Source organism: Anas acuta, chromosome W (genome assembly GCF_963932015.1).
Source record: "Anas acuta chromosome W, bAnaAcu1.1, whole genome shotgun sequence".
Classification (NCBI taxonomy): Eukaryota; Metazoa; Chordata; class Aves; order Anseriformes; family Anatidae; genus Anas; species Anas acuta.
In genome coordinates, this window is record NC_089016.1 from 24,136,501 (window position 1) to 24,158,451 (window position 21,951).

At 49.4% G+C, this 21,951-nt stretch overlaps 1 protein-coding gene and 1 long non-coding RNA gene across 2 annotated transcripts in view; both read left to right on the forward strand.

Annotated features, from left to right (window-relative positions):
• The window catches only part of LOC137846788 (uncharacterized), a 483,557-nt gene that overhangs the window by 409,987 nt on the left and 51,619 nt on the right, over positions 1–21,951 (forward strand). The gene's annotated exons all lie outside the window — the stretch shown is intronic.
• Positions 11,953–15,257, forward strand: LOC137847307 (adenosine 5'-monophosphoramidase HINT1-like). The gene is made up of 3 exons (XM_068665595.1): positions 11,953–12,098; positions 14,290–14,395; positions 15,100–15,257. Exons 1-3 carry the CDS (start codon positions 11,962–11,964, stop codon positions 15,217–15,219), a joined length of 363 nt encoding a protein of 120 aa, XP_068521696.1. The 5' UTR covers positions 11,953–11,961; the 3' UTR covers positions 15,220–15,257.

Below are 21,951 nucleotides of genomic sequence, written 5' to 3' on the forward strand. Positions count from 1 at the left end.
GATTCCTATAGGATTCGTGGGTGGGTGATAGGTCCTAAACCCCCTGCAAGACACTCTTACTAAGGTAACCAAGGGCTGTGGGAATTGCCATAGTGAAATTCCTAGATGGTTCAGACAGAATTGAAGACCAAGGACCAGAAGAAAGGGAGCAAATTACCAGACATACCACCAGAAAGTCCATTAAGGAATAATGATTAGCGGACGCCCCTAGGTGCACCCTGAGTGTTTTGCTCGGAGGGGACTCCACTCTCGGCCGCTCACCGCAGGAGCAGACAAAGGCCTCCTGAAGCTGCGGACAAGCGGTATGTTTTCAGCTGCTGGAGGGATACTAACTGGAGTGTTAATAATTGTATGTCTTATTCTTAAACGTCCAGGTATTTTGTGTTGAAAGCATTTGTGTAAGTGTAAGGGTTTGAAACCAAGTGGAATGAGTCACTCCACGAAGAACACGGTCAGAGACAATACTCGTTTGGTTGGTTATCATTCTAAATTATATTCTTGTGGTATGAATGAGATGTGCTAGAGGCCTCTCTGTGTGATTGCATGATTGTGCTGTGGGAGTGAGACGCAGCGTCGCTGCGAAGCGAGTGCGGAGTTCCGATCCGCGGTTCCGTGTTCTCCGTGAGGGGAGGGGCCGGAGACGAGCGAAGTGCGTGACAGACCGAAAAGAAGTGCTGTTTTATCCAAGTGTTGATTGGTGGTGCCCAATATATGGGCCTGGCAGTGTATCTTGTGATCCTATTTTTGCTCTTAAATGCTTTGAGTGTGACAAGAAAAAAGGCGGGAGCATTATCTAAGTAACTAACAGTTTAGAAGCCCTGGCGGATTTGCTGTGGTGTTTGGTCAGTTTCCCAAGTACTGGAGAGGGGGAGGGGGCTGACTGATTATGGAAGCGGTAGAACGGAGAGAGTCATTTCTTTGGTGGTTCGGGTTTGAGCCCTGGGAATTCGGTAAGAAGGGGGAGAGCGAATTTATTTAGGCCTCAATACCTTTTTAAACCCCCCATATTGACGGATACACAGGAGTGATTCCTTGTTTTGTATGGGCTCACTAAGAAAGCGCATGAGAAAAATCGGCATTCGGCTTGAAATTCGGTCCTGTTGAAATGTCAATTTTGTGGAAACGGTGGTCATGTTCGTCTAGAAGACGGAAGGCTGAGTGCTTCAGCTGTTTTCCTGAAGTTCCGTGGCTTTATGATTGGAACGGGGCTCATTAATAATCTGAAATAGTAAAGTTTGTACGTGGGAAGAAGCGTTCAATCCCAGAGAATTGGGGCATTAGGGAAGAAGATTAGGAAAAGATGGTAAAAAACCCGCAGTAAAAAGGTTTGCGTGGAAATTGAAGCAAAGGACGGTAACTAGTAAGGAATAGTAATAAACAAATAAATAAAAGGGAATGGGAAATCAAGGAAACGGGTAACATCCAAAACAAAGACGTTTTAAAGAAAGCCTCCTTGGGTGCATATTGGCACATTCGAAGGATATTGTTAGAACTGGGGGCACGGAAAGGAAGAGGACTTTCACTAAGTATTGCAATCAATGGTGGCCACTACATAAGCTAAATGGCCACTTTATGGATCAATCGACTATAAGGCTATCTTGCAACTAATGTTTTTGAGGAGAGAAGGAAAATAGGATGAAATGTAGTATACTGATAGGTTGTTTCAGCATCTTAGAGAGAAAAGGAGTGGAATTAATTGGCCCTTGACTGAGCCTTTGGTGTTGGCATGAGAAAAGTACAGGCTGGAGAAAGATAAAAGGAAGTGTTAAAAGAGTTGTCGACGGTGTTAAAGGTGTGGCATGTAGTATTTAACAGAGCTGTTTGAAGTTGAATGAGCAGGGAAAGAGGATGTAGGAATGTTAATAGTTCTGCCTCAACAGGAGGCTGTGATCTCAAAATCACCGGTGTGAGCCCTTTGGGGCAGAGGGACCATGATGGGTCCGAGAGAGTTGTCATGGAAACAGAAGAGCAGCTAACTCTTAAAACAACCTGAGTTTATGAGTGAGCTCAGATTGCCGATGGGACCGCTCAGGGAACTGCTGACAATTGCATTCCCCTGACCGACCCCCCACTGAGACTATAGTCACCCCGGAAATAATGAACGGTAAATACCAAAATCTGGTTAAATTGGGAATGGAGAATCAGTTCCAACAAGGTCCAAAAGAAACCCCTATGGAATTTTTGGACCAACTTTGAAATGCAATGGAAAACAAAACAAAACAAACAAACGAAACAGGAGAAAATGGGGGCTAAGTTAGAACAAGGAAAATGGACGCTGCCAGACAGGCGAGAGATACGGCCAAAAGCTTATGCGAAGCAAATACTGGGACGTTTGCATGCCCAAACACATTGGGGTACAAAGGTGTTAAGTGATCATTTACTAAAACAATTTGGTTGCATTGTTTGTTTTTGAAATAGCAAAGCAAATTACACCACGTTGCTTAACTTGTCAGAAGATAAATAAGAAAGTGTTTTGACAAGCAGCCACGGGAGGGAGAAAAACAGATTATAGGCCTTTCGAGAGGGTACAAGTTGGTTTCACTGAATTGCCCCAGGTAGGGAGGATAAAATATCTATTGGTAATAGTAGATCACTTAACGCAATGGGTAGAAGCTTATCCCGTAGCACGAGCTACGGCACAAATGGTGGCAAAAATTCTATTAGAACACCTGATACCTAAATACGGGATAATCCAGTACATTGATTCTGCTCAGGGCACACACTTTGCTTCTAAAATAATAAAGGTATTCTGTCAATCATTGGGTATTCAGTGGGAATACCATACTCTGTGGCACCCACAAAGCTCAGGGAAAGTAGAAAGATTGAATCAAACAATAAAACAACAATTGGCTAAATCAATGATCGAGACACAAATGCCCTGGATGAAATGCTTACCATTGGCACTTCTAAACATAAGAACTAAACCACACAGTGAGACTGGATTATCGCCATATGAAATGTTATATGGTATGCCTTATTCTCAAGGGATGCCTCTAGGGAACAATGTAGTTGAGGGTCGTAGCATGCAGAAATATATAATTACTATTGGAAGGAGATTGCAAGAGCTAAGAGAAATTGGAGTGATGGCTCAGACACCACCTTTAGGATTTGCTATTCATAAGATACAACCAGGGGACAAGGTCTTAATAAAAACCTGGAGGGAAGAATCATTGAACCCCCGGTGGGAGGGACCGTACCTTGTTTTACCTGCACATCCAGAATAAAAGGACCAGTAAGTACCGAAACTTGGAGGGTTGAGTCCGCTCCTGGGGAACTGAAACTAAAGCTAGAGAAGAACTAATGTTCTGGCAGTGACGCTCTGCATGAATTAAGGACGCCAAATAAAGGGGACAAGCCTAAAGGGAGGAAAGGGAGAAGGCAAGACCGGGGCAGGACTCTCCACTGCGGTGTGTATGGTCTACCGAGGGAGGCAACCCCTATGGGTACTGACCGCCGAGTGAGAGGGCCTCGACCCGACTTCTCCCACGCTAAGGTCAGGTTGTCCCGAGAAAATAACATAAGAACCTTTTTTATAAACCCATATAAAATTGTGATTTGTTTTCCAGGAGCTGGATCACCCCGACAGGCTGAACTGAATGGTAACACAAGCCCCAATCGACCCTGAAAGCGGGCCCAACCCCTTGATTGAAGGCGTCTTGCCTATTATGATCTGTGAGGAATGTTTTAACAATTCGTGTCAATGGAGAGCTTGAAGGAAAATGTATTCGTATGTTCTTTCCTTGAAGTCTCTGATACCTGGGGGTTTCAGAACAACTGCTAACTGTTATGACTTCTGAATGGGACACTATGCAAGCCCCTGATTTCTGGCCAGGAGATTAAGGAGAAGGGAAAAGCTGAAGGACGGCTAAAAGACAAAGCTTGCAGGGAACGCTGTGCAAGCTTTTGACATACAGCCAAGGAGTACAACGAAGAAGGACAAGAAAAAAAAAAAGCCTGAGAGGAAGACTATGAGCCTTCATCATGAAAGACCCCCAGAGGGAGCACCAGAGACTGATACGCATGCTCCAGTAGGAGGGTTCAAATTCCGGAACTAATTATAATAACTCCGTTGTTTGTTTTTTTTTAGAAATAGTAATGAATATGTATTAGTCTAGGAGCATAAAAAATCAGCATCTTGATGTAACGGGTGTGCGACCAGGTGGAGCGGAGACTCCCGGCGCACCCAGCGCTGTTTGCTTACCTCTATTCTTTTAATAAATTGTAAACTTTGATTATAATCCTATTTTGGGACTGAGCTATTTATAACAACTTGGGGGCTCGTCCGGGATGGTTTTGGTTCCTGGATTTTAATCTAGGAGAGGCGCCCCCACCATTTGGTGGCTCCTGTCCGGAACCAATGCCATCTTGAACCTGAATAAAGGTAAGCAAAGATTTTGATTTTGTTATGAGCTCCCTTGCCGGCTGCAGCATTGTTTTTGCCCGTAATTCTGCGCGTGAAGATCCGAACGAAGACGACGGAGTCGTAAGCATTTAAGGCGTGTACCGTTCGGTTGGGTGGGATTCGGTTGCCTGTGTGTGTGTAAGAGTGTGACTGAGACGGAACGTAGTTCCGAAGCGAGTGCGGAGGTCTTCTAAACGATAAGCAAATACTGGGACGTTTGCATGCACAAACACATTGGGGTACAAAGGTGTTAAGTGATCATTTACTAAAACAATTTGGTTGCATTGTTTGTTTTTGAAATAGCAAAGCAAATTACACCACGTTGCTTAACTTGTCAGAAGATAAATAAGAAAGTGTTTTGACAAGCAGCCACGGGAGGGAGAAAAACAGCTTATAGGCCTTTTGAGAGGGTACAAGTTGGTTTCACTGAATTGCCCCAGGTAGGGAGGATAAGATATCTATTGGTAATAGTAGATCACTTAACACAATGGGTAGAAGCTTATCCCGTAGCACGAGCTACGGCACAAATGGTGGCAAAAATTCTATTAGAACACCTAATACCTAAATACGGGATAATCCAGTACATTGATTCTGCTCAGGGCACACACTTTGCTTCTTAAATAATAAGATTATTCTGTCAATCATTAGGTATTCAGTGGGAATATTCTAAGTGGTATTGGAATATTCTAAGTGGTATTCTTTATCTGCTAGATTATTTCCTCCGGTGTGGTAATCTAATTAGGTATTCAGTGGGAAAATTCTAAGGAGAATCTCCATCCTTTACTGGATGCGGGGGGGGAAACCTTGTTACAAAAGATGAGGAAAAGGCGGAGGTGCTTATGCCTTCTTTGCCTGTCTTTAGCGGCAATACCGGTTGTTCTCTGGATACCCGGTACCCTGAGCTGGCAGAAGGGGATGGGGAGCTGAATGTGGCCCTCACTATCCACGAAGAAATGGTTGGTGACCTGGTACGGCACTTGGATGCGCGCAAGTCGATGGGGCCGGATGGGATCCACCCGAGGGTACTGAGAGAACTGGCAGAGGAGCTGGCCAAGCCGCTTACCATCATTTATCAGCAGTCCTGGCTATCGGGGGAGGTCCCAGTTGACTGGCGGCTAGCAAATGTGACGCCCATCTACAAGAAGGGCCGTAGGGCAGACCCGGGGAACTATAGGCCTGTCAGTTTGACCTCAGTGCCAGGGAAGCTCATGGAGCAGATTATCTTGAGAGTCATCACGCGGCACTTGCAGGGCAAGCAGGCGATCAGGCCCAGTCAGCATGGGTTTATGAAAGGCAGGTCCTGCTTGACGAGCCTGATCTCCTTCTATGACAAAGTGACACGCTTGGTGGATGAGGGAAAGGCTGTGGATGTGGTCTACCTTGACTTCAGCAAGGCTTTTGACACCGTTTCCCACAGCATTCTTCTCAGGAAACTGGCTGCTCTTGGCTTGGACTGGCGCACGCTTCGTTGGGTTAGAAACTGGCTGGATAGCCGGGCCCAAAGAGTCGTGGTAACTGGAGTCAAATCCAGTTGGAGGCCGGTTACTAGTGGCGTTCCCCAGGGCTCGGTGCTGGGGCCGGTCCTCTTTAATATCTTCATCGATGATCTGGATGAGGGCATTGAGGGTACCCTCAGTAAGTTCGCAGATGACACCAAGTTAGGTGCGTGTGTCGATCTGCTCGAGGGTAGGAAGGCTCTGCAGGAGGATCTGGATAGGCTGGACCGATGGGCTGAGGTCAACTGTATGAAGTTCAACAAGGCCAAGTGCCGGGTCCTGCACCTGGGGAGCAATAATCCCAAGCAGAGCTACAGGCCGGGAGAGGAATGGTTGGAAAGCTGCCAGGCGGAGAAGGACCTGGGAGTATTGGTTGATAGTCGGCTGAATATGAGCCAGCAGTGTGCTCAGGTGGCCGAGAAGGCCAACGGCATCCTGGCTTGTATAAGAAGCAGTGTGGCCAGCAGGGCTAGGGAAGTGATCGTCCCCCTGTACTCGGCTCTGGTGAGGCCGCACCTCGAGTACTGTGTTCGGTTTTGGGCCCCTCGCTCCAAGAAGGACATGGAGGTGCTTGAGCGAGTCCACAGAAGGGCGACGAAGCTGGTGAGGGGTCTGGAGAACAAGTCCTACGAGGAGCGGCTGAGGAAGCTGGGCTTGTTCAGCCTGGAGAAGAGGAGGCTCAGGGGCGACCTTATCGCTCTCTACAGGTACCTTAAAGGAGGCTGTAGCGAGGTGGGGGTTGGTCTGTTCTCCCACGTGCCTGGTGACAGGACGAGGAGGGGGAATGGGCTACAGTTGCGCCAGGGGAGTTTTAGGTTGGATGTTAGGAAGAACTTCTTTACCGAAAGGGTTGTTAGACATTGGAACAGGCTGCCCAGGGAAGTGGTGGAGTCACCATCCCTGGAAGTCTTTAAAAGATGTTTAGATGTAGAGCTTAGGGATATGGTTTAGAGGGGACTGTTAGCGTTAGGTCAGAGGTTGGACTCGATGATCTTGAGGTCTCTTCCAACCTAGAAATTCTGTGATTCTGTGAATATCATACTCCATGGCACCCACAAAGCTCAGGGAAAGTAGAAAGATTGAATCAAACAACAACAAAAAAAAAAACAACAATTGGCTAAATCAATGATCGAGACACAAATGCCCTGGATGAAATGCTTACCATTGGCACTTCGAAACATAAGAACTAAACCACACAGTGAGACTGGATTATCGCCATATGAAATGTTATATGGTATGCCTTATTCATAGGGAATGCCTCTGGGAAACAATGTAGTTGAGGATCGTAGTATCCAGAAATACATAATTACTGTTGGGAGAAGATTGCAAGAGCTAAGAGAAATTGGAGTGATGGCTCAGACACCACCTTTAGGATTTGCTATTCATAAGATACAACCAGGGGACAAGGTCTTAATAAAAACCTGGAGAGAAGAATCATTGCACCCCCGGTGGGAGGGACCGTACCTTGTTTCACTTACCACTGAAACAGCTGTGAGAACAGCAGAAAGGGGTTGGACCCATGCATCCAGAGTAAAAGGACCAATAAATACCAAAACTTGGAGGGTTGAGTCCGCTCCTGGGGAACTGAAATTAAAGCTAAAAAAGAACTAATGTTCTGGCAATAAGGCTCTGCATAAATTAAGGATGCCAGAAGAAGGGGACAAGCCTGAAGGGAAGAAAGGGAGAAGGCAAGACCGGGGCAGGACTCTCCACTGCGGTGTGTATGGTCTACCGAGGGAGGCAACCCCTATGGGTATTGACCGCCGAGTGAGAGGGCCTCGACCGGACTTCTCCCGCACTAAAGCCAGGTTGTCCCAGGAAAAAGAAACAAACAAGCTAGCAAAGATATATGTATATAATGAATAAGGTTTTTTTTTTTAACCTATTGTAATTAGTTTTCCAGGAGCTGGATCACCCTCAAAGGCTGAACAGTAACCCAAGCTCAAATAGATCCTGGAAGTGGGCCCAACCCCTTGATTGAAGGCATTTCTCACACCCCCACGATACCCCCTGGACGACGCAGAAGGATGTTATACTTCCTGGTACTATTTTTACAAGGGCAATTAAGCCATGGGAATAACTTTTTCATTCTGGGGGAGGAAGTGGCCAAGGCTTTTAACCTTAGCAATTGCTGGGTTTGTGGGGGACCAGGGGGAGCTGAAAGTTGGCCCTGGGTAGCTGGCCCGGTTGAACCTAAGGGGTGGGTTAGTAATTTGAGTGAAGTTCATAATGGTACACAATTCTGGAAAGGGGAAGAAGGCCCGTGGCAGTTGCACTCGTCAGAGAAAGGTATATACTGTTTAAACAGAACAGGAACAGTAAAGGTGGGAAAAAGCATTTGTAAATGGGCTCTGTCTCCTGGATATGAATGTACTGATCCTGAATGTGGACCTAGAAACTGTACAGCAAGTAAAGGGAAATGGAATGCTACGCATGTCCAGCTGAAAAACGGGATTTGGCTGAAATGCTCGTATAAGACGTTTTTTGGACCTGGATGTGAAGCCATGGCAAGAGCACAATCAAAGGGACAATTTGACATTCAAATCCTGAGTTGTCAGCGTGATAACACCACTAGGGAGCAGCATGTGGTAAAGAGTCTACCGCTGGAGGTGGCAAAATGAGAATGGGACACAAGTGTTCTTTAAATGTTTCTGGTCAGCTCGTAATATGACAAGTCGTGAAGGAGAACTTAGTCATAACTGTGAGTGGGAATCTAGTGCGGGAGCTTGGAGGTGTATATACATGAGTACTAATGGGGCAAACATTGTAACAGGACCACTTGGTAATGAAAACACTTTGTATTTTCACGCCCCAAGGAATAAAAGAGAACGGGACGGTTCTTTTCCAAATGGGACGTGGGCTCATTATTGGGTGTGTGGCAAACAGGCCTATAAAAGGCTACCAAAGGACTGGTCAGGAATATGCTATGTGGGGTACATAAGACCCTTGTTCTTTTTATTGTCACAAATACAAGGAAATCACTTAGGAATAAAATTATATGATGATCTGAATAGAGAAAAACGATCTATTGATGCTTCCTTAGCCGGAGGTAGTGCTCAAAAACGGAGAGAAAATGAATGGCCCCCTGAAAGAATCATACAGTATTATGGACCGGCTACCCGGAACCCGAATGAGGTAATATCTGGAGCCCGAGAACCTCTTCATAATTTGAATCGAATAATTAGGTTGCAAGCTGTCCTTGAAATAATAAGCAATCAAACAGCGACAGCTTTGGATCTTTTAGCTGACCAGTCCACCCAGATGAGGAATGCTATTTTTCAACATAGAATGGTTTTAGACTATTTACTAGCAGAAGGGGGGGGGTGTGTGTGGGAAACTAAATGATTCTAATTGTTGCTTACAAATTGACGGTAATGGGAAAGTGGTTAAACAGATAACAAGAGAAATTAGAAAATTGGCCCACGTCCCAGCACAAACTTGGAAGGGTATGGATTGGGATTTATTTTCATGGCTGCCTGGTGGACCATGGGTTAGAAGGATGTTATTTTTATTTTTATGTGCTGTAATGATGTTATTATTCATACCTTGTATGATACCTTGCTTTACATTATTGATGCGCCGGATGATAAATAGTACATTTGTAATGACTTCATTAAAAAAGGAAGTCAATTATGATGCTTAAGAATTGGACCCTCTGAGAACGGACTGATGAACTCCAGTTATTAATGACAAAAGTTGAAAAAGAGACACGAATTGAGGATATTAAAAAGAAGATAAGGGATTGTGAGGAATGTTTTAACAATGTGTGTCAATAGAGAGCTTGAAGGAAAATGTATTCGTATGTTCTTTCCTTGAAGTCTCTGATACCTGGGGGTTTCAGAACAACTGCTAACTGTTATGACTTCTGAATGGGACACTATGCAAGCCCCTGATATCTTGATATCTGGCCAGGAGATTAGGGAGAAGGGAAAAGCTGAAGGACGGCTAAAAGACAAAGCTTGCAGGGAACGCTGTGCAAGCTTTTGACATACAGCCAAGGAGTACAACGAAGAAGGACAAGAAAAAAAAAGCCTGAGAGGAAGACTATGAGCCTTCATCATGAAAGACCCCCAGAGGGAGCACCAGAGACTGATACGCATGCTCCAGTAGGAGGGTTCAGATTCCGGAACTAATTATAATAACTCCGTTGTTTTTTTTAGAAATAGTAATGAATACGTATTAGTCTAGGAGCATAAAAAAGTCAGCATCTTGATGTAACGGGTGTGCGACTTGGTGGAGCGGAGACTCCCAGCGCACCCAGCGCTGTTTGCTTACCTCTATTCTTTTAATAAATTGTAAACTTTGATTATAATCCTATTTTGGGACTGAGCTACTTATAACATGATCCAGCTACGTGAGCAGAAGACGGATCCTGGGGCTATAGGACCCCAATATATATGCTTAATAGAATAATTAGGTTAGAAGCTGTAATAGAAATAGTTGTAAATAAAACCGGAGATGCACTTGGATTAATTGCAAGGCAAAATACTAAGATGAGGACTGCTTTGTATCAAAATCGCTTAGCTTTGGATTATTTGCGCAAGAAGGAGAAGTCTGTGGAAAATTTAACCTTAGTAATTGCTGTTTTATAGATTGGTGATGAAGGTGTTTCTTCCTAGTAGCTGGTAGAATGCTATGTTTTGGCTTAGGATGAGAAGAGTGCTGATAACATGCTGATGTTTTAATTGTTGCAGAGCAGTGCTTAGGCCAAGCCAAGGGCGTTTCAGCTTCTCACTCTGTCCTGCCAGCGAGCAGGCTGGGGGTGCAGCAAGAGCTGGGAGGAGGGCTGGACTGCTCGGGGTTAGGCTGGGCATCGGACAGCGGGTGGTGAGCAATTGCATTGTGCATCACTTGTTTCATACACGTTATTATTAGTAATACTATTATCATAACGATTGTCTTTATTGTTATTATTATTATTTATCTGTCTTTATCTCAACTCACGGGCTTCGCTTTCCCGTTTCTCTCCCCATCCCAGAGAGGGAGGGGAGAGGGTGAGCGAACGGCTGTGTGGTGTTTAGCTGCCGGCCGGGTTAAACCACAACAGAAGGAAAAGCTGTAAATGAACTTGTAAAAGAAACGAAGAAAATTGCACATGCCCCAGTTCAAACTCGCAATGGAATAATGGAATCGAGCTAGAAGGATTATCGGGGGGGGGGGGGGGCTTTATGGGTGTTGATTGGCTTACTAAAAGTGGGATGGTTGTACTGGGGGGATATGTGGAGGATTTTAATAATTCCATGTTTTACCAGACCAATACACTCGGTTATACAAGGAATGCAAATACCTGCGGTACCTGTTGTGGGAATAGAAATGTTGTTTTTGCAGAGTTCCGTTGTTTAGAGGGAAGGAACTTGGTACTGAGATATGCTTGCAGTGATAAGAAGCTTAGCAGGCGACCTCGTAAAATGCAGACAACCGGACTCCTTAGGACAATTAGGTGAAAATGGCGGTGTCAAGTCAGATAAGTGAAGAAACATTACCACATCAGATAGGTTGTGAACCTGGATTACCCCCTCAGTGGGGAAACAGGGGAGGGTCCTGTCATCAAAAAGCGTATAAACTGTGTTTTGGAACTAGTAGGCGCGCTCTCCTGCTTGTGGGGCGCCCGCCATTGCAATCAATCGCGAGTAAATTACTACTTCGCTGAGATCCTCGCCTGAGCCTAAGCTATCGGCTACGGAGCGTTTCTCACCCTCCCTTCCAACCCAAGCCACGCTCTGATTCTATGAGCGGAGCGCCTGTTCTGTGGAGCTCGTTTCCCAGCCGTGCAGGGCCCAGATTCCCTCCGCGGAGCCGCCCAGCCCGTTTTCGGGCGCCCACTTCCTCCCTCCCGGTCGGCTCCCTCCGCGCCCCGAGGGCACGCGACCTCCCTGAGCGCCGATAAGCACCGGGTCGACGGGAGCGGAGCCGCCGAGAGGGCGGGGACAAGGGAAGAGGGCAGGCGAGGCAGCCAATCGAGGCGCGGGGGCGGTCGGCGGCGATCTGTCGGCCCAATGAGCGCCGCGGAGGGCCGGGCCGAGTGCGGGAAGTGAGGGGGCGTTGTACCGAGCGGGCGCCGTCATGGCCGACGGGATTGTTAGGGCGCAGGCCGCCTGGCCCGGTGGCGGCGCTGCCGCTGCTTTCGGAGAGGTCGCCTGCAAGGGCAAGGAGGTCCCCGCCAACGTTCTCCGTGAGGATGAGCGGTCGTGGACGAGGAGGTAGCCGCGGCGTTGTTGTGCGAGTCTTTCCTTCCTTTCCCTCGGCCGCTCGCAGGCCCTCTGAAACGAGGGCCCGTCGCGGGTCCCGGGAGTGCGGCAGGGCGGGTGGTGGCCTTGCTGCGGGAGGGAGGGAGGGAGGGAGGGACGGTCGGTCGGTCGGTCGGTCGGGGTCTCTCCGGCTCGTGGCGCTCTCTACTGCAGCGCCTCTAAAACGCCGCGCTTCTTCGGTGCCTGCCCCCGGGGTGCCACGGCGCGTACTGGGTCGCCGGCGCAGTCGGTCTCCTTGGGGGTTCGGACTGTATGCATATAGGCAGTGAGCATCGCAGTAGTGACCGTAATCAGTCGTTTCTGCGCTGCTGATAGCCTTGCAGAGACGCCCCGGCTCGGCTGTGCTAGGCTTTGGTTATGGCACCACCCCCACCGCGCACACGAGCGCACGCTCTCTCCAAAGTGGCTTGTGAAAGGGAAGAATTGCAGCTTTTCCTAGCTTTCTTAAACGCCTAGAAACCAGTCAATCCCGCAGGCTGCGAGAGCTTCCCAGCTCTCATTTCCGTGCTGGAGGTGGGCCGTGATAAGAGCATGCTGGCAAGGTTCACTGATGCTGGTGCGCCGCAACGTGCTAGGAGCTAAGTGAGCAGCTGCGGAGAGTTATGAAAAAGTTGCAGATGTTATCTGCAAGGTGCTAACTTTAAGTTAGTGTCCAGCCTAACCGTTGTTGCTGTTCTTAAATTTGAAATGCTAAAGATAGGACAGCTAGGGATTTCCTCTGCTTCTGACGGCAGGGTTTATCTGCAGCGTGGAAAACAGGCCCTTAGTGAAAGGGGCTGCGTTGCCCGCTCTGCGTGCTGACTCGTAGAATGGTTAGGCTTGGAAGGCACCCTTAAAGATCATCTAGCCCAACCCGCCTGCCGCGGTCAGGGACGTGTTTCACTAGATCGGGTTGCTCAAAGCGTTGACGCGTTGCTTGGAACAGCGCTTTCTTAATAGGTCTCGGTAATGTTGCAGCTGCCGCCCGTTTGGAGTACTGGAAGCGTTCAACTGCTCTCCGGAAACTGTGCTTGCGGTAGCGCCCTGCCTTTACGAAAGGGTGCGTTTCCTGTCTCCTTCGTGTTGAAGGCTGCGCGAGGAGTCTGTGTGTGTGTGTGTGTGTGTGTGTGCGTGCGCGCATCTGTTTTGACTTGGCCGTACTGGCTGCAGCAACGTATGTAACCTGAACGCTGTGCTTGATTGGAGAACCAGGCCGTTAACTTGAGTCTGATGAGTGACTTGAGAGCAGACAACCTACTCTGACCGCTCTTAGTGCGACACGTTTCCTGGAGGACGAATTAGTTGCAGTTTCTCGCTTGGTCTTAACTTGGGGCGGGGGGCTTAGAACCACTTCTGGAGCGTAGTTGGCTCTAGCGAATGGTCTTGAATTTGCTTAGCTCACTGTACCGAAGGCCTGTTTCACGGTTGAGCGATGTTATAGGGAGGAGTGTGAGGAAGGCTTATAATTCTCGATTGTCGTGCAGTGAAAGGCGATGGTGAGTAAGAAGTACAAAGCATCTGTGGAATCGAGTCTTATCGGCAGTGTTTCAGTCGCATCTAAAACAAATAAAAATAGCGGAAGTCGCTAACCTGAAGTACTCGGCTGTCTCGCTGCCCCTGTCACCTTGCGCGCTGGATCCTGCTTCTGGTGCCATATGCAGTTTCTGTCTGCTGGTGATTTGGGGAGTTCCCTCGCAATTAGTTGCGAGTTGATGGTTTCCTACAGGTCGGTGGTATTTGTGTTTCGAAGGTGATGCCTTGGCCTCGGTCTGGAGGTGTCTGACGTCGGGCCGGCCGTAACGGGCTAATTTGGAACGTTCCTTCCCCTGAGTAGGTGGCGTTCTCGAGGACGGAGAGTTAATACGGCCTCAGCCGGATTACTCCAGGTTCTTTGAAGATGCCTTCCTGCTTCTGGCCGAGGCAACATTTGGACGTAACCGAAGGACGGTTAGCCATTGTTTGCCGCTTGTGTGTCTTGTGCGTAGAAGGTAGAGAACTTTGCCTATTCAAAGCTCGCTTAAGAAGAATGGCTGTTTTGTCGTGCGCGTTTGGGGCGCCTGATAATCTGCTTTGGTAGGGCGAGTTCAGTGGGGCATAGTGATTTGCTGAAGCTGTTGCCTTTCTCTGAAGCCGACTACGTTTTAACTGTTTACTCTTCCTCCAGTGCCTTGCGTTCCGTGATAGTTCGCCTCAGGCTCCAGTGTTTTTTCCTAGTCCTTCCTGAGAAGGTAGTTGTCCGGTTATGTGAAGCAGAAGATTCTGGCGGACCCGTGAGTACTGTGGGAGCTTTCTGTTCGCTAGGCTGGCTGTACCTGTAACTGGTTTGTAACTTCCTAGACTCTTTCCCGTCCCCTCTTTTCCTCTGGATGTTGCAGAGGGGCGCACAGTAGGCTATTTGGGGTTGTCCGATGCTGTAGTCTTTCGCCTCTAGCTTGTAATGGAGCTGAGCTTTTTGACTGAGAGCAGTGATATAAAGCGATGCTCGTCTCCAGCTACGCGCTTGCAGTGCAAAAAGCAGCGTTGTTCCGACGTGCGGTCTGATGCCCGTTTTCACGGTTTCCGGACAGCGGGGGTGGTGCCTTGACTATGCAGAAGAGGGCTTGGGGTTTGGTCAGGTCAGAGGCGAGGAAAGGGAAAGCTGTTTGAGCGGCGCTTGGGTGTTTGTTTTGCTGTTAGCTATGCAAGTCAAGTTCCAAGGCTCTGTGAGCTCACGCAAGAGAAAAGGCACCGTGAAGCTTTTATTTTCCGCCAGAGCGGCTTACGTTGCCCGAAGCTATGACGGGGGCTTTAAGCCCCGAGACAAATTCAGCTTCTGTGACTGTTTTGTAGTCTGTTACTGTCTAGAGGGTAATTCAAAGAGCAGCGGTTGAATTGTGAAGGATTAGCTAACCGTGTTCTGTGGGTGGTTCTCTGCTCGCGTTCATTCTGTGCGTCGTGGCGCAGCACGTTAGGTGACGTTATTTCCTTTTTCCAGCTTCTTGGGCGTTTCGTGGTTGTTGGCAAGAAGTGTGCTGCTAACCTGGACCTGACCAATGGATTCCGGATGGCTGTGAATGCCCACCCTCGGGCCCTTCAGACTATCGCCGCCGAATAGGTTTCATATGTTGCCCATCAGTCTAGCCCCTGTTGATGTTTGATTTATTATTTTTTTTGGACGGCTGTCTATGGAGGGTAAGAAAGAGCTTTGAGCAGCGTTTGCACAATAAAGATGGAGCATGGGGATATCACCTCTGTCTTGCGTGTCTTACCGATGGAAATAGTTCCGCAAGTTAAAACGGCGTCTCCCTGGAGCGCACGTGTGTAGAATGTTTTGGTCCGTTGACAGTGTCGTGTAGGTGGTGGTTTGCCCATTCATTTGGAACGCGAAGCTAGAAGCGCTCGGCGGTCCTGTGGGTCTCCGTCTTCCTAAGACGATCTAGGATGTGCTGTGTGTTTGAGGCCTTGCTATCTTCCCCCTGCTCCCAAATAAAAGGGCACGCTTTTATTGCGAAATAGCCGTGTTGAGGACTGGCAGATGTAGAACCAGAGAAGAATAAGGTTGGAAGAAAGCTTCCAGGCATTGTCTGTTGTCTGCCCCTGTCCCGAGGAGGAGGCAGAACAAGCTCTACCGGGTGTGATTTCTGACAGGTGCTTGTCAGCCTGTTCTTGACTACCCTAGGAGTTTTGCTACCGCTTTCTTTTCAGTCCTCCTCGTGGCTTTCGCAACTTTGAGAAGGAATTCCTCCCACAGGATGTAGAAGGCTCTGGGATTCTTGAGTCGGCTTCTGATAAGTTCGAGACTCGGCTGCCGTTCTCTTTATTTTTTTTTTTGCATTTATTTTTAGTGTCTTTTTTTTTTCCCCTAAACGAAGTCCGTTGTTCAGTAACTAGAAGAAGGATTAGGTAAAGGCACCATAAGGCTTTTAAATGCGATCACCTCTCGTGCTTTGTTAGACCTCTGGCTTCGCTCTGCTCCTTGTTTAATCGCGATTACATTCAAGGCTTACTGGAGCGTGGGAACGTTAAAATGCTATTAAATACTCTTAGTGTTTGAAACTTGCTAAATGAGATGATTTTTGTGACTCCGTTCCTCATAAAGAAACTTGATTCGTTAGCAGGAGAAATGATCTTTGTTACTGGATCTGTTTGCGGGGTTAACGATTGCAGCTGTGAATGACTAAAGTCTTTTGAGGAAGCTGAATGATAAAAACCAAACCAAGAAACAGCCCTTGGTCTACTCGAAATAATATAGGATTTGCCGTTTGTGGGGTCACGTGAAAATAGTCGTGCAAGTCAACTAGTTTGGGGGGGAGGGGTGGGTGAAGGTGGAGATGCTGTTGCCCTTTCAGAGAAAGCTTCTTAAGTTGGCACTTGACCAACTGTTCTATTTCCGTATTTTCCCTTGGTCTCTTTCATTGATCTGTTTTGTTGACCTAGAAGAGCCGATGGAACTGCTCAAAGAAACGTGCTCAAGTGGACCTTGAGTAAGTATTTACATGTTCAACTGTTCCCCGGTCGGTCTAGCTAATGCTATCAGCGCTTGTATTCTTTTACAAAAGATGTTTAATTCCCGAGACAGTAGAGGAGGAAGACCACTGGTAATCTCTCTGCTTAAGAGGCACTGTTAGGCAACCGCAGAAGGCGAAGAAACTTGCCCCCGAGGCACCAATCTGACCCTTCTTTTAGCCTGTATGCTTTCAAAGAGCATATCATAGAAGCATAGATTGGGCAGGGTTGCCAACCACTAGAACAGGCTGCCCAGAGCTGCATCCAGCCTGGCCTTGAACGCCTCCAGGGATGGGGCATCCACGACCTCCCTGGGCAACCCGTTCCGGTGCCTCACCACCCTCTGAGTGAAAAACTTTCTCCTAATATCTAACCTAAATCTCCCCTGTCTTAGTTTAAAACCACTCCCCCTTGTCCTATCGCTATCAACGCGTGTATTTTTACTCCTGTTTATACAGAATCACAGAATCGTAGGGGTTGGAAGGGACCTCAAGAGATCATCGGGTCCAACCCCCCTGCCAAAGCAGGTTCCCTAGAGCAGGCTGCCCAGGTAGGCGTCCAGACGGGCCTTGAACATCTCCAGAGAAGGAGACTCCACAACCTCCCTGGGCAGCCTGTTCCAGTGCTCCGTCACCCGCACCGTGAAGCTGTTCTTTCGCACGTTGGTGCGGAACTTCCTGTGGTGGCTTTACCGTGCTAGGCAGCTAAACACCACAACCGCTCTCTCGCTCCCCCTCCTTAGATGAGGAGGGGAAGAAGTAAAGGAAAGAACAACTCACGGGTTGAGATGAGGATAATTGAATTAAAGGGAAAAAATAATAATCTTTCCTTGATAATAATAACGATTATTATTATTAACTAAACAATTTAACTAAAGGGGAAAAAAAGGGAAAGGGAAAAAAGGAAAAAACCAAAACAAATAAAGGCTACGTGGAAGTGCAGAGGAAAGAAATTACTCTCTACTTCCCACAAATGAGCGATGCTTGACCACGTCCTTGAAGCAGGGCCTCAATGCGCGTAGCCGGTGTTTGGGAGGAAGACCGACGTTTTCACAAGGAGAGCCCAGCCTTCCCCTCTTCTTCCTGTTTCCACCTTTTATTGCTGAGTGTGACATCGTACGGTATGGAATATCCCTTTGGTTGGTTGAAGTCAGCTGCCCTGGTGATGTTTGTCTTCTCGCTTTTTTGCCCACCCCCTAGGAGGGTTAGAGAGAGTCCTGATGCTGTGCCAGCGCTGCTCGGCAGTAGACGCAACACTGGTGTGATACCACTGCTGTTCTAGCTACAAGTGCAGAGCACAGCACTGTATGGGCTGCTGCAGGGAAAGTTAACATCCCAGCCAGACCCAGTACAGGCCGTTGCCCCTTGTCCTATCCCCACTAACCACTGCAAAGAGGGTGGCGAAATCCCACTGTCTCCCACGCTGAAGGTATTTGTAAACATTGATAAGATCCCCTCTCAGTCTTCTCTTCTCCAGGCTGAACAGACCCAGGTCTCTCAGTCTTTGCTCATAGGGAAGATGCTCCAGGCCCCGTATCATCTTTGTTGCCCTCCGCTGGACTCTTTCCAGGAGATCCTTGTCTTTTTTTGTACCGGGGAGCCCAGAACTGGACACAGTACTCCAGGTGAGGCCTGCCCAGGGCAGAGTAGAGGGGGAGGATCACCTCCCTTGACCTGCTGGCCACGCTCCTTTTAATGCACGCCAGGATCCCATTGGCCTTCTTGGCCACCAGGGCGCACTGCTGGCTCGTGGTCAACCTGTCGTCCACCAGGACCCGCAGGTCCTTCTCCGCAGAGCTCCTCTCCAGCAGGTCATCCCCCAGCCTGTACTGATACATGCGGTTGTTCCTTCCCAGGTGCAGGACTCTACACTTGCTCTTGTTAAACTTCATTTGGTTTCTTCCCGCCCAGCTCTCCAGCCCGCCCAGGTCTCGCTGAATGGCAGCACAGCCTTCTGGCGTGTCGGCCACTCCTCCCAGCTTTGTATCATGGGCGTACTTGCGGAGGGTGGACACTATTCCCTCATCAAGGTCGTCGATGAAGATGTTGAACAAGACCGGACCCGGCACCGACCCCTGGGGAACACCGCTGGTCACAGATCTCCAGCCGGACTCTGCGCCGCCGATCGCCACCCTCTGAGCTCGGCCAGTCAGCCAGTTCTCAACCCGCCTTACCGTCCACTTGTCTATCCCACGCCTTCTCAGCTTTGCTAGCAGGGTGTCGTGGGAGACAGTGTCAAAAGCCTTGCTAAAGTCAAGGTAGATGACGTCCACTGCTCTCCCTCCATCAACCCAGCTGGTGATGCCATCATAGAAGGCTACGAGGTTGGTCGAGCACGATTTCCCCTTGGTGAATCCATGCTGACTACTCCTCATAACTTTCTTCTCTTCCAGTGGCTTGGAGATGGCATCCGGAACAAGCTGTTCCAACAGCTTTCCAGGGACAGAGGTGAGACTGACCTTTCCAAGAGCTCCACATCCTTCTTGTGCTGGGGGCCCCAGGCCTGCACGCAGTATTCCGGGTGGGGTCTCCCAAGAGCAGGGTAGAGGGGGAGAATCACCTCCCTCTCCCTGCTGGCCACCCCTTTTTTAATGCAGCCCAGGACTTAGTTGGCCTTCCGGGCTGCAAGCGTGCGCTGCTGGCTCACGTCCAGCTTCTTGTCCGTCAGGACCCCCAAGTCCTTCTCCGCGGGGCTGCTCTGAAGTTCTTCTTCTCCCAGCCTATAGAGATACCTAGGATTGCCCCAGCCCAAGGTCAACGCCTTGCACTTATGGCATCCCTTCCCTCTATTGTATCGACTGCACCGCTCAGCTTGGTGTCATCCGCAAACTTGCGCGATTCCGTCGTCTGTGCCATTGCTAAGGATGTTGAAGAGCACCGGTCCCGAGCCCGACCCCTGAGGGACGCCACTTGTGACCGGCCTCCGCCCAGACATAGAGCCGTTGGCCACAACCCTTTGGCCGCGACCAGCCAACCAATTCTTTATCCACCCAACAGTCAATCCTTCAAATCCCTACCTCTGCAATTTAGAGAGAAGAATGTGGTGAGGGACCATATCAAAGGCTTTGCTCGGTCCAGGTAGCGTATCCTATCCCAGGACTGGTTTCAGCCGTAAACAACAAACAGTTATGAAGAGAGATGTAGCTTTGTAAATGTTTTTGTTGCCTTGGGTGAATTGGTGTCTGGTCACGTTGATTGGCCCACGTGGTAGCTGGGAGATGGCCGACGGGGAGGACTGAGATGTTAAAGCTGCCTGTGGTTGCCTGCCCCCAGCCCCGTCCCCGTGGGCCATCCCGATGGCAGTAGCGCCCGCCTGGAAGCTCAAACTAAAGCGAGCGTATTCTGATGTCGTTACCCTCCAAGCCTGTCAGAGAGGCAGAAGCGCTGTGGCCTCCTCAGGCAGGAACTGCACGTGTGGGGACGGCCGCGTCCCTGCCGCCGTGTCGGGCCAGTTTGAGCTCCGCTCTCCGTGCGGCTGCAGGGCACCGCGGACCACGCTTGGGCAGCCTCGGGGGGCGCTGCCTAGTTTTCCAGAAGCTTCCTCCCCAGCTGAGCAGAAACCCAGTTGTGATGCGTCAGGGCTGAGCACAGGCTTTGTATTCCTTCCCGCCACCCCCTGCACGGGAGGTGCAGCTTTCCCCCTTGGAAACGTCAGCGGTTGAAGTGGGGCTCTCAGGGAAGGTTGTGGAGCAAGTTCTGAAAAGGTAAGATTGCCGGGTTTTAAGAATTGATCCGGTAACTCTGTGCACAGACCAAGGTAAGAAATGTTAAGTATTGCCTTGGGGGTCAGGTGAGACTCTGCGTGATGTGTGATTGAGACGTACTTTTGTACGAAGCGAGTGTGGAGTCCTGATCCGCGGTTCCGTTGAGAGCAGCTCTGAGGAGAAGGGCCTGGGGGCGTTGGTTGATGAGAAGCTCGTCAACTGGAGCCGGCAATGCAACGTGCGCTTGCAGCCCGGAAAGCCAACCGTATCCTGGGCCGCATCAAAAGGAGGGTGGCCGGCAGGTGGAGGGAGGTGACTCTCCCTCTCTGCTGCTGTGCTCTTGTGAGGCCCCACCTAGAGTAAGTGCTGTGTTCAGCTCTGGGGTCCCTAGCACAAGAAGGACGTGGACGTACTAGAACGTGTCCAGAGGAGGGCCACGAAGATGACCGGGGGCTGGGGCACCTCTCCTAGGAAGGCAGGCTGAGGGAGTTGGGGTGGTTCGGCCTGGAGAAGAGAAGGCGCTGGGGAGACCTTGGAGGGGCCTTCCAGTACCTAAAGGGGGGGGCCCTACAGGAAAGCTGGGGAGGGACTCTTTGCCAGGGAGAGGAGCGATAGGGCCAGGAGTAATGGTTTTGGAGTCAGAGAGGGTAGACTTAGGTTAGATAGTTGGAAGCGATTCTCTCCTGAGAGTGGGGTGAGGCACTGGAACGGGTTGCCCAGAGAAGTGGTGGATGCCCCGTCCCTGGACATGTTTAAGGCCAGGTTGGATGGGGCTTTGAGCAACCTGGTCTAGTGGAAGGTGTCCCTGCCCGGGGTGGGGGGTGGGGTTGGAATTAGGTGACCTTTAAGTAAGGTCCCTGGATTACCCCCTCAGTGGGGAAACAGGGGAGGGTCCTGCCATCAAAAAGCATATAAACTGTGTTTTGGAACTAGTAGGCACACTCTCCTGCTTGTGGGTACCCGCCATTGCAATCAATCGCGAGGAAATTACTACTTCACTGAGATCCTCGCCTGAGCCTAAGTTATTGGCTACGGAGTGTTTCTCGCAATTTGGGGGCTCGTTCAGGATCCAGTCACCTACCGGGGAGCCCCACCGCCGCAGCAGGAGGAAAGCATGCCCCGCTGATTTCAACGGTCCTGTGCATCGATGGTGGCGGTACTGCGGAGAGCTGACAGAGGGCCCGAGACTGATTAAAGAGGCGGGATCCGTGAAGTACTTGGAAAGAGAAGAAGGTAGGCACTCCGGGTTTTAAGAATTGATCCGGTAACTCTGTGCACAGACCAAGGTAAGAAATGTTAAGTATTGCCTTGGGGGTCAGGTGAGACTCTGCGTGATGTGTGATTGAGACGTACTTTTGTACGAAGCGAGTGTGGAGTCCTGATCCGCGGTTCCGTGGCTCCGCGAGGGGCGCGGCCGGAGATGGACGAAGCGTGAGATAAGGGAGAGAAAGGAAGAGTCTCGGGAAATTTGGTGTACGGTAATCCTTGCACAGGGAAGTGCTTGGAAGTACACCAGGGAATCTGGTAAATTCATAGGTGTGTGGTAGCCCTTGCAGGGGGAAGTGCTTGGCAGTACACCCCCGTTTTCCAGAATCGGAACGTTAGTGTGAGGTACCCTGCAGGAGGGAAATTTCTGTA